This window comes from Balaenoptera ricei, chromosome 5 (genome assembly GCF_028023285.1).
Source record: "Balaenoptera ricei isolate mBalRic1 chromosome 5, mBalRic1.hap2, whole genome shotgun sequence".
Taxonomy (NCBI): Eukaryota; Metazoa; Chordata; class Mammalia; order Artiodactyla; family Balaenopteridae; genus Balaenoptera; species Balaenoptera ricei.
The window spans coordinates 111,289,533-111,302,947 of NC_082643.1; the positions used below are offsets into that span (position 1 = coordinate 111,289,533).

A 13,415-nucleotide genomic window follows, 5' to 3' on the forward strand; every position below is an offset into this window, starting at 1 on the left:
TATACAGTATTAGAGAATATTCTAATTTCATTCTTTTACATGTAGCTGTCACTTTTCTCAGTGCCACTTTATTGAAGAGACGGTCTTTTCTCCATTGTATTGTATATTCTCACACACTTTGTTGTAGATTAATTAGCCATAAGTGCATGGGTTTATTTCTGGGCTCTCAATTCTGTTTCATTGATCTATATGTCTGTTTTTGTGCCAGTACCCTACTGTTTTTTTTTTAAGATTTATTTATTTTGTATTTGTTTTTTTAATTTTTATATTTTTTTGGCTGCCTTGGGTCTTAGTTGAGGCACGTGGGATCTTTGTTGAAGCATGTGGGATCTTTCACTGTGGCGCACAGGCTCTTCATTGTGGTGTGCAGGTTTCTCTCTAGTTGTGGAGTGAGGGTTTTCTCTTCTCTAACTGTGGCGCATGGGTTCCAGGGTGTGTGGGCTCTGTAATTTGCAGCACGCAGGCTCTCTAGTTGAGGCGCATGAGCTCAGTAGTAGTAGTTGTGACGTGCAGGCTTAGTTGCCCTGCAGCATGTCGGATCTTAGTTCCTTAACCAGGGATCGAACCTGTGTCCCCTGCATTGTAAGGTGGATTCCACTGGACCACCAGGGAAGTCCCCATACTGTTTTGATTACTGTCACTTTGTAGTATAGTTTGAATACAGGGAGTCTGATTCCTCCAGCTCTGTTCCTCTTAAGATTGTTTTGGCTATTTGGGGTCTTTTGTGTTTCCATACAGATTTTAAAATTATTTGCTATAGTTTTGTGAAAAATACCATTGGTATTTTGAAAGAAATTGCATTGAATCTATAGACTGTGTTGGGTATACGGTCATTTTGACAATACTGATTCTTCCAATTCAAGAACATGGTATATCTGTCCATCTATTTATGTGGTCTTCAATTTCTTTCATTAGCATCTTATAGTTTTTGGAGTACAGGTCTTTTGCCTCTTTAGGTAGGTTTATTCCTAGGTATTTTATTCTTTTAGATGTGTTGGTAAATGGGACTGTTTCCTTAATTTCTCTTTCTGATCGTTTGTTGTTAGTGTATAGAAATGCAACAGATTTCTGTGTATTAATTTTGTATCCTGCAACTTTACCGAATTCATTGATGAGCTCTAGTAGCTTTCTGGTGGCATCTTTAGGATTTTCTATGTATAGTATCATGTCATCTGCAACACTGACAGTTCTTTTCTTGATTATAGCTATATCAGAAACTTCCAGTTTATTGAAGAAGTTATGTACTTTGTGTTCTCAGCATTTTTTTTTTTTTATTTTTAAAGACTTCACAACTTGTTGTTGGGAGATTATAAAGAATCTTTATATAAAGTGTGAGGTATTAGAATAGAAAAATTACATAACATTTTCTTTCTTTCTTTTCTTTTCTTTCTTTCTTTCTTTTCTTTCTTTCTTTCTTTTTTGCCATGCTGCATGGCTTGCAGAATCTTAGCTCCCCGACCAGGGATCGAATCCAGGTTCTTGCAGTGAAAGCACTGAGTCCTAACCACTGGACCACCAGGGAATTCCCAACATTTTCTATTTTAATAATACTCTAATGTACTTTAATTATTACACCAAAAAAAGCATCAACACAAGCTATAAAATCAGAAGAACTCTGTATACAATTCTAAATAAAACAGTGATTAACACGGTCAAACCCTTTCCTTCTTTATTAGCCTTCTCAAATATTAATTAATAAATCTTAGGAACAACACTTTTAGGGATCATTCTTTAAATATTAGCATGTTACCTAAATGGGTCCTTAAGTTTCTTGAAAACTAAGTAACTGCAAAGAAAAATTAATTTTGAAACAATTAAAATATGGTACAAAGCATTTGGAATCATCTGGGCTCTGAATGACAATCAGAATTTTACCCTCTCACCTTCATGCCATTTTCACAGCTGAGAAGTGCTCATTTTCCTTGTACTCTAGCATGGAATCATCTGGATTTTTAAAATGGGAATCAGTGGGCAATGGAGAATCAGTAACAGTAATGATGAAGCATTTATGGAACACTGAGTCTCTTCTCATCTTATTTATATCACATTTTATGGTTAGACTGTTTAGTTCAGCTGGCTATATCCCGTCTCATGGTCCAAGACTAGCTAGGGGATAAGAATAGCCAGGCTGTGCTCTCTAGAAGGCCAGCTTCACAGTCCCATGGCAGTAGGACTTGAGAAATATTTGTTCAAACTGCATACTGTTCAGTTCTGTGGATCCATTAAATCTGCCAATGGCTTTAGAATCATTTTTTCATGGTCATACTTCTAGCTGTCGAGATTATTATTATCTTCCATTTTTCTTAAGATTAGGCAAATGAAACAGAGGAAAGCAAAGTTATTTTTCTATGAACTAAGGCACATAATGGGATAAGTATTAATTCAGATTTACTGCTTTAGGAATGGAGGCTGTCGTTCATCTACTGAGCAGAATTCACATATACTGTGCATTCCTACCATATTTTTGTTCTCATTCTGTCTTTTGAAACAATTAGTCCATTGCCTCTCCAACTCATTCAGATTCATTCTGTAGCAGTCATGGTTGTGATCTGTATTTACTTAAAGCCGAGAATTTATTACTCTTCTAACCTAATACATCCGTAGACAATAGATTATATATAATCCATCTGGTAGTCTATGAATAATGTTTTTAAGCAGCAACTTTTTTTAAATATTTGATGGCTGAACTCATAGAAACATAACTTGAAATGATAGCCCTTTCCTCTACTAATCCATAAGTTTTTCCCTGGTTCATTGGGGTTGTAGGCTTTAACACGTAACTGTTTATATTCTTCCCATTCATCAAATTTAAAAAGAAAAAGAAATCACTTCCCAAGTGAAATGCAAAACATGTTGAATTACATACTTACAGTAAACATCTTATAAGGTACCTGCTCCTCGGGATTATTGTTAGAATCTTAATCAAAAACAAAATCCCAATGGATAAACAGCAAGGTCCTACTGTATAGCACAGAGAACTGTATTTGATATCCTATGATAGGACTTCCCTAGTGGCGCAGTGGTTAAGAATCCGCCTGCCAATTCAGGGGACACGGGTTCGATCTCTGGTCTGGGAAGATCCCACATGCCGCAGAGCAACTAGACCCGTGTGCCACAACTACTGAGCCTGTGCTCTGGAGCCTGGGAGCCACAAATACTGAGCCCACGCACCACAACTACTGAAGCCCGCACGCCCTAGAGCCCACGCACTGCAACTGCTGAAGCCCAAGCGCTCTAGCACCCACGTGCTGCAACTGCTAAGCCCACGTGCTGCAACTACTGAGGCCCGCGTGCCTAGAGCCCGTGCTCCACAACAAGAGAAGCCACTGCAATGAGAAGCCCGCGCACTGCAACAGAGGGTAGCCCCTCACTCGCTGCAACTAGAGAAAGCCCACGCACAGCAATGAAGACCCAAAGCGGCCAAAAATATATATATATACATATATCCTATAATAAACCATAATGGAAAAGAATATTTTAAAAAGAATGTGTATATATATATATATATATATATATTTATAACTGAATCACTTTGCTGTACAGCAGAAATTAACAAAACATTATAAATCAACTATACTTCAATAAAAACAAATTGATTAAAAAAAAAAATCCCAGCCCAGGCTTTGCAAATATGGGCAGCACCATAGGCAATTCTTTGGAATGTCAAATATTTTGCAGCTTGGTATTTTTTGGTTACCCTTTCCTAAGAAACATACAAGAAAAAAATTTTTTTCAAGCTTAAGAGAAGGGTCCAGTGAGTGAGTTGTTTAAACTTCCCTCCTGTTTCCAGAACTGAGGGGCAGGAGGGAGCAGCTTACAGGGAGAAGTTCTAGTAGGGCAGGATGTGGGGTGAACAATTGTTTGCAGACTCTGCTTTCAGCAGGGACCGTGGTGTTCACTGACTCTGCCTTCCTGAATGTCTGCACACGTGCTCATGGTATTCGAGGTTTGGGGGCGATCAAACAAACGTGAAGTATTTTCTTGCATGATTGCATTCCTTTTTCACTACCTTGATAAAGCACTATCACCATCATTGATAACCTACAAAATGTGTTATGAAATGTGACCCTGTTTCACTGGCATTGCACCCAAGGTCACACTCCAATCCCGGGTCACTTACAAGAAGAGAAGCACCACCATTCAGGTTAACAGCTGGTATACACCCCAACCCATCTTCCCACAGCAGGTCACCAACAAACACGCTCCATCCTTAGGATAAATCACAAGTGTTACACACGGCCCACAAAGCCCTGAATGGCGTGGCCCCTGCCTGCCTCCAGCTTCAACTCATGCCCATCTCTGCTTCACACATACCACATGACAACCACGCCAGCTTGCTTTCAGTTTCCCAAAAGAGCCAAGCTTCCCCCACGGGATCTTCACTGTTCCTTCAGCCCAGGACACTTCCCATGTCCTCAGCACTCATCTTGCACTCCTCACACACACAGGCACATGTACACACGCACACACACACTCTGCTAACTCCAAGTCCAGGCTTCAGCTCTTAGCTGAATGTCATTTACTCAAAATAGGGCCTTCCCCACACCCCAAATCTAAATTAGATTCTCCTGTAACAATGCCTCACAAAGTATCCTATACTTCTTTTGTAACACATATCACTGTTTGAAAATATATATTTACTTTTGTGGCTTGCTTTGAAAGTTTTCCCCTTGCTAGACTAATAGCAAATTCCATCAAGGTAATCTGGTAAGTCTCAATTACCACTGTAGTCCTGGTAACTAGCATGAGCAAACAATAAATAAATATTCATTGAAAGAAATAACTTTACTTCTAAATTAACATGCCAGGAGGAAAGGTCTCAGACATTTGGCCAACCGTTTTCCAGATTCTAGATCCCTGCCCTATGATGAGTTTTTTAAAAGGGCCAGAATGTGTCTTTTAATTGTCACTGAGCCGTTCATGCCCAGAGACTGCTGTGCAACCTTGGTCACTCAGCCATTCTTCAGAAAAACAACTAGCTCATTCTCTGCCTAGTTCTAGCAAGAGAAGGCTAAGTGCAGGTGGACACAAGTAGGCAGACACTATTTGTACCCTTCGCTTTGTTCTCTGTACAGATTGTACACTTTCTCCACCTTCTTCTGGACATCTTCCTCTGCTTGCACAGTTAGAAGTCATTAACGCAATCCTGATAACTGTTTTTATGTCTTCAACTGTTGTTAGGTGGAGTTAAGGAACGTTATCTTTCGAAATGCCTCAAATCAAATGTTGTTAAGCCTGAACTTCAAGGAGACCACGTCATATAAGTGCCAAGTCCAATCCCTTATCTACAGAGTTCTCTAACTAAGAAAGCTTAATGTGCGTGCTACTGCTTTGTTGCAGGATAGCTGTCGCTTCAAGATCTCCTTATGCAGCCATGGGTCAAGCGATGGCCAAAGCATGTTCAAACTAGCAGTGCCACTGGCCCTGACATTGACCACAGGCAGTCCTACCTCATGCTCCTCTGAAATTTCTGCCCACATCATGACATGAGGAGAATGCCGCTCGCTTATCAAGGGAGGTCTCATGAGAGGAACTCGGTGGCCTTCTGTGGGCAGTCATCTGTGGAGATGAGCATGGTCCTGGAGCCACTCGCAGTAATAACCCCTAGTCCTAGGCAGGCACTGGGTCGTGTGTGCCCCATCCATAGCCGGCATCTGACCCATGGCTGTAGCCACACCGGAGATACCCCTTAGCACCCTCCAAGACCATGAGCATGGCTAGCAGCAGTTAGAAATAACTTACTGTTAGAAATTCTTGCTCTAAGTCAGCTGACTTTACAGTTCTTGGGCCATTTATTTTAAGTGTAGTTCCCTTGCAGTTCTTAATAGGTCTTGGCTATCCATAATTTATGGCTTCTATTTTAAAAGTGCTATCAGAAATCAATAAGAATACAAACACACCCGCTGTTTAAAATATCCTCACAGCAAATGTCATCCCGTGCCATGCTATTCTTTTCACAGAGGTGACTAGAACAATTGATGCCCTTCTTACATCAGTTATTTCACTCAGGTTGAGCCACAGCTGAACGAAACATTAGCTAGTATTAAGGAAGAACACTCTACCTTGGGGCTTCTAACTCAGGATGAATCATTTAAAACATAGGTAGAACTCAGCAGCACTGTAGCACAGTTGAGGTTTCAATATATTAAAGAATGTTTACTGTATAGATTATGTCGGGATATTTTTCCAACTAGCAAATCTCATTTAAGTTACTACCATGCAAGTCACTTTTTGGTATTTTTTGAAGTCTTCAACTATATTACATTTATTTAGTAGTTTAACTTACAATGTTATCATTGTTTTATTAATGTATGACCAATACCTTCATTAAGTCATTCAATAAACATTTATTAAATGCTTCCTACATGCCAGTCACCATGCCAGGGATTGGTGTTACTATGATGAATAAGTCTCCATCCCTGCCTTCAAAGTGTCTTCAGTCTACTCCATTTCCATATTTAAATTCTTCCCTAAACCCTGGAGGATAGGCAATAGGTCTCACACATCTCTATATCCTCAGTGTCCTACCTAGTGCCAAGCACAAAGTAGGTACACAATAAATGCTTATTGAGTAAATTAATAAATGGATAAACTAATAAATTGATAAACTAATAAATGAATGAATGAAGAAATAGAAACTACTGAACAAATATTTAAAGATCCAAGCTGCCCAGAGACCACCAGACCAAGAAGTAATATTCATTTTTCTCTCTGAGTTTAGAAAACAGAAGAGATATAGTCTTTGCCACCATTCCTACCGTTTGGCTTCCACTCAGCCTCCAGTACCTGCCATTTTCTCATGAACATATTATTTCCCCTTGCTCTTCCATTTGTTCTATATGAGAAAATCATCTAGAGTAGCACAAGGACCAGGGTGTTTAGTTTAAATAAGCAGCTAATAGCTGGGGGCTTTCTCTCCTTCCATTTCCCAAAGCAGGTCACATGGTCAGCTCCCATTAGATTTTGATTTGAGATTCTTCTAATAGGCGCATGTCCCTCTGTGAATTTATTAGACCAAGCCTATGCCCCAGGGGTTCCAGAAATCGGGCACCTCGTGGGAAGCAGAATGTAACACAAAGGTCAGCCAATTCCTTGTGTTACAAAATTCACTATTTAAATGAACTCCAGATTTGAATGGGGCAACAGATTGATCTGCGGTTCTCTACTGACAATGGCCCAGAGTCACCCTTGTCCCACCTATTTTAGGAAGAGCCTGAGTCAGTGACCACTCAGCAGGTTCCCTGAAGACACCAAGGCACCTGGCATTGAGCACCATGCCCTGGACACTTCCACGAAGACACCCAGGAAGAAATCGGGCTTTCTCCGTTTAAACTGTGGGGAAAGTTCTAAGTAATGAAAGAGACTGGTCAGCATATTGTCACTGCTCTAATACAGGTCATTAGCCTGGGTGTCTTTGTTTCTGCGTGTGAAGCAATCACAATTCATGAATCATACTACTTTGAAGACTATAATAACTGTGTGAATCAGAAAAATCTTCAAGGGCTCTTTAGTAAAAAGTTATTCAGTGATTTAACTAAAAACTTACCTACAAGGTGACAGAGAGCAAATGAGGTGATGAGGGTGAGTGTGGACCAGTTCCTGTCCTGAAGGGGCTCACAATCAAGAAAGGGAAGAGCTCCAGATGCATTCAGTGCTGTGGAAGAAATTACATAAACTGTTTTCGGGACACAGAGGTAAGAGCAGCCTCCTGTGTTTCAGACAAAGGAGGCTGTGTAGCTCAGTGTTTAAGAGGACAAGCCCTGGAGACAGATGGCCCTGCCCCACCGCACCAGCAGGACTCACAGGGTGTGAGGATTAAACAGGCTAGTACGTGTGAGGCACAGGGTAAACTCTCAACAATTGCAACTCCTCTCCCCCAACGAAGATGCCTGACTTGTTCTACCCATTGCTATTTGGAACACTGCCTTTGCTTGGTGTGTACCTCCATCTTTTCCCCTCATCACTGAATATTCATTCCCCTCATCCAAATCTTTATTAAAAATCTAAATATATATTGCTGTTGTGTATTAGCTGCTAATAGTTGTTTCTAAGACTAATGAGGATATTTTCTCCCCCATCCCCCAGAAGAGGTCGGGCTTGAAAGAACCTTGTTCCCAAGGGCACAGCCAACTGAAAGTGGCCCCAAGTGCAACACCAGGGAGTCCTCAAGTTCCCCAGCATCTAGGTAACCAGTTTTTTCGGTACATGCAGGTATACCCTTGAGCCCCAGGAGAGATGGAGGGAGCCCAACTGACAAATTTTAAGGCAGGAGCACAAGCAGTTCTGAAGACCTATTTAAACCCAAAGTCATCCTTGGACTGCATTTTGGCAATGGGGGTGGGAATGGGGATGTTTCCCTACTTCCTCATTTCTGTAGAGTGGGGGTAGATTTCTCAATTCCAGCCGTAGGAGGAGAGAAAGGACTTGGGAGCACTTCTGGACTTCCTTGACTCCCTTTCACTCCTCCCCAAGCGAGGAGACATGATGTCTCTGACTGGTGACATGGGGAAGAAGGATCAGAAATTATCTTCAGTCCCTTTTCCTCTATTTTGGATGGCCTGGTCTCAGGATGTTATGGGTTGCACTGTGTCCTCCTAAAAAGGATATGCTGAAGTCCTGAACTCCAGTACCTCAGAATGGGACCTTATTTGGAAATAGAGTTTTTACAGAGGTTATCAAGTTAAAATGAGGTCATGGGACTAACCTGGCAGTACAGTGGTTAAGAATCCATGCTTCCACTGCAGGGGGCACCGGTTTGATCCCTGGTCGGGGAACAAAGATCCCGCAAGCCGCACAGCACAGCCAAAAAAAAAAAGAAGAATAAAAAAATGAGGTCATTTGTGTGGTCCCTAAACCAATATGACTGATGTCTTTATAAAAAAGGGAAAATTTAGACATAGAGACAGACACACATGGAGGGAAGGCTGTGTGAGAACAGACGGGGAGAATGCCATGTGATGATGAAGGCAGAGATGAGAATTATGCTGCCACAAGCCAAGGAACATCTGGGGCTAGAAAAACTGGAAGAAGCAAGGAAGGATCCTTCCCCTACAGGTTTCAGAGGGAGCATGGCCCTGCTGATACCTTGATTTCAGACTTCTAGCCTACAGAACTGTGAGACAGTAAAGTTCTGTCGTTCTAAGCCACCTACTTTGTGGTACTTTGTTATAGCAGCCCTAACAAACTAATACACAAGACAAACACTTACTTTGTTCACTCTGCTGTAATTACCTGACCCTACCAAGAAAGCCTGCATATCCATCTCTGCCTGTGACTGAGAGGCTGGAATCAAATGGGGGTGAAGTGGGTGAGGTGGTGAGTCATATTAACAAACGTAATAGCAAGCTTCCTCCAAACAGCTTTTATTGGTAGCAAAGCCAATAGTTTGATGATATCTTATTTCTGATTTTTTCTGAATATGAATTAGGGAGAGAGGCCTGATTTTCTGACCAAAACTCCAAATTTAGGCTGAGATACATAGTTTATATGTATTAACTCATTTTACCTTCACAATAGCCCTATAAGAGCCCTATAAGAGTATGTCTTACTATTAGGCTCATTTTACAGATGAGACAGCTTAGGCAAGTAACTTGCTTAGGTCAAGTAACTTACCCAAGGACAATGAATGCTGAGGATTGGGTTGTAGGCAGCTTGGAGCCAGAGTCTGTCCTTGCTGCCTCTGCAAGTGCTACCTTCCAAGGAGCAAGTCCTTAAATGATCCCATTAAAAGGATCCCATGGCCAAATACATGAAGAGAATCCTGGGTGAAAAAAGTAAACTTTTCTTTAATTTCTCCTGATCGCCTCAGAGCCTTTACAATGCCAATGTGCCTTGTGACTCTATCAGGATATAGACTGCAGCATTTGACCACAGAGCACTTTTCAGGGAGCATCTTTTGGGACTAATGTTCTGAGGAACACCAGTTTGGGAAACACTGAGAGAACACTTTAGGTGGGAGGTACTCTTTTGTTTGAATACATTTCTAGGATTTTAAAATAATTTCTATATGCCAATTAAAATACTCAGAAATCCCTTCATTTAAATTTTACGGAGAGTTATATAGGTTTACATAGTAAGGCTGGGCCTTGAGATCTGGGGGCTGAAGCTGACACAAATCCAAGTCGTTGTAATGTAAGACAGTGGAACTCCTGTAACAGAGGTACAAAGCAGAGCTAGCAGAAGGTAAGGCTCCATCTCTGAGGGAGGAAGGGATGATTTCATGGAGGAGTGGGGCTTTGGGCAGGCCTTAAAGGCTAGGCGGGACTTCAGACAGTCACTTTGGATTAACTACTTGAGGCCTCAATTGGTTCTGCTCCAGGATGGAGTCAGAAACCCTGGTGACTCTCGAGGGAAGTTAAGGTCTGAGTTTGTACCGGGAGCATTATTCCCACAGCTAAGCAGAGATCACAGATGGGTAGCCCCTGGGAAAGCCGTGAGCAGCAAACTCTTGTTTGGCCAGCACAGTGCGGCTGGTGTGTATATATGTATGTGTAAGTGTGGGTTTGATTTAATCCGTGTACTCTTGGGTCTCACTCTCACTCCCATTTTACTCACTTGTCTGGTCCCTGAAGGCATCTGAGTGTTGTCCTCCAGGCTAGTGTAGCCACACGCCACAGCTAAAGGGTGTGGAGCCTTTACTCCTCTATCAGCATTTCAGTAGACGGACAGTATCATGGAAGATGTCAGGGAGCTAGGTCCCTGATGGGGAATACTTAAGAAATATCCATCTGGGAGTGGTTGGCTGATTCTTCCCAAGGCAGCTACCACAACTTCCCTCCAGAAGGAATCCCCTCTCCAGGGCAGTGGCATGTGTCTGCACACTAGTCCTGCCTCCAGCATTCGAGTTCAGTAATTTTCATAATGAATTACATTACATTAAACCCGGCAGACCTGACATCCTCTTAAACATGCTGTAAAAGAAGAAGCATAGGATGCCAAATAATGTAAAATATAATCTTTAAAAATCATTAGATAATGATCTACAGGTCATTTTCCTTAGGGACTTTTTATGTTTATCTTAAAATCTCTCATAGTTCTGGTTGTTCTTCTGTACTAGTATGGTTGTTTCATTAATGTTCAGAAAGTAAACACTGTAGGTTTACAATATATTGTTATGGTTATAGGCACTTGAGTGCAATAAAATTTATCCCTATCTACAGCACCCTCAGTAGAGGTGTGACCACAAAAACCATCCTATGCCTCTTTATAATTATGGTATACAGGGTCTGGATAAAGATACAACAGAAACTTTTGTGAGCCTCTTTTCACCTTTTCTTCCCAATGGGGGCAGAGAGAAGAAATCACTCTCCTGACTTCCCCCAAATCGAATTTAGACCTCACAGCTTTAAGCTATGCCGCAAACAGAACTGGATTTTTTTTCCTCTTTGCACAGGTCCTAATGAGGACTCTGTGATTCTGAGAGATCACAGGATTCTGCAGAGTAGCGCCACAGAAATGCCCTAACTGCATGCTTCTCAGCTTCCCCTCTGGGCTTTCCTCTTTCCATACGGGCTGGGTGGTGGTAAGACCTGGGCCGAGCAGTGTGCCAGTCGGCTTGCTCACGGACTGGTGAGGCACTGCTCTCCAGTGGCAGAAATCCTGTCTCTGCCCTCCTCTCCCAGGGCACTAAATTGCACTAATGCTACTGGGCTGAGAGAAGCCATAGTTTAAATGTTTACAAGCGAATGGAAAGCAATGTGTTGGAAAGGGTGTGTGGGGCAGGAAACTTTGCTTTCCATTATAAACCCTGCACTATTTGATTTGGTAACTAAGTATTCTCACTTTAATTTAAACATATTTAGACCCAGGGAATTCCCTGGCAGTCCAGTGGTTAGGACTCCTGAGCTTCCACTGCAAGGGGCGTGGGTTCAATCCCTAGTCGGGGAATTAAGATCCTGCGTGTCGCGAGCAAAAAAAAAAAAAAATTTAGATCCACCCTTGAATGTTTGAGCTGCTACCCCATCCCTTTGCTCCCCTCTGCCAGCAAAGCTTCTTGAAAGAGCTGTCCGCACTTCCTATCTCTTCTTTTAAACCTCCTGTATGATGTATTTTATGTATTTAATTTTTAACTGAGGTATAGTTGCTTCACAACATTATATAAGTTTCAGGTATGCAACACATAGTTTCACAATTTTTAAAGGTTATACTCCATTTACAGTTATTATAAAATATTGGCTATATTCTGCTGTATAATACATCCTTGTACTTTGTTTATTTTATACACAGTAGTTTGTATCTTGTAATCCCCTACCCTTATCTTGTCCCTCTCCCCCTCCCCCCGCCCCCACTGGTAACCGCTAGTTTATTCTATATATCTGTGAGTCTGTCTCTTTTTTGTTATATTCACTAGTTTGTTGTATTTTTTAGATTCCACATGTAAGTGAGATCATACAGCATTTGTCCCATACAATATACATTTTTTAGTTTTTTTATTGAAGTATACGTACAATATATTTTGAAAAGTTTTGTGTATCTGATTTTTATCCAATATATGCAAATAAGTTTTAAATATTCAGCTAGTACTAAAAGGCTCTAGTGAAAACCACACTCCCTTGCCCAGTCTACAGTCCTGCTTCCCACCCCACTCCCAGTGGAAACCACTTTCAACTTTTATTCTCTTTCTACTAGTAATTATTGACACATTTTTATAGGATTATACTGCTATTTCTTGAGCTATTTTAAACATTTTCTAAACACCTCCTGTTTCAGAAGTTAAAGTATGTTATATCTCACACACACACACTCACACACACACACAACTTCCCTTTCCTTCTTCATCCGCTTCATGTAACCTTATAATTTTTGGCTAAGTCAGCCATCATTTACATTACTACGCCCAGTAACGATTCCCTGTTTAACCCAAGATGCATATTATGAATATTTCCTTTTCATGCAACATTTTGTTTTTCCTGGAGTTGAAATTGCCTTGCTTAGCTTCCCACATGCTTATCATTCATTTTTTTTCTAAATGTTTCAATAGACTTGCTGAACCTTTACCAGTAATTTTTCTCAAATGTTTGAACAAATCAGTTCCATTTTTCGTTTGGTGCCCTTCCTCCAAAAGCCCTCTATCTTCGGTTCTAGGCAGGAGAGGTTAGTTGCCCTCTAGAAAAGTCTGGTGCGTGGCTCTCTTTTCACTATTCTCCTCTGTTGGAGTTGCTTGTATTAATCAAGGTGGGATAACTGCCATTCAAACCAGATCCCAAATGTATAAAAAGGCACACTATCAGTGTTTATTTCTTATTCACTGATATGGACTGAATTGTGTCCCCCACTAAATTAATATGTTGGAGCTCTAACCCCAATGTGACTGTATTTGGAGATAGGGTTTTTAGGAGGTAATTAAGATTAAATAAAGTGGGACTTCCCTGGTGGCACAGTGGTTAAGAATCCGCCTGCCAATGCAGGGGACACGG

At 41.2% G+C, this 13,415-nt stretch overlaps 1 protein-coding gene across 1 annotated transcript in view; it reads right to left on the reverse strand.

Annotated features, from left to right (window-relative positions):
- LOC132366266 (ferritin light chain-like) overlaps positions 1–5,480 on the reverse strand; it is a 28,009-nt gene extending 22,529 nt beyond the window's left edge. The window contains exon 1 of the mRNA XM_059923846.1: positions 5,451–5,480. Within this exon, the coding sequence (XP_059779829.1) occupies positions 5,451–5,480 (30 nt within the window). The remainder of the gene's footprint in view (positions 1–5,450) is intronic.
- Between the last annotated feature and the right edge of the window lie 7,935 nt (positions 5,481–13,415).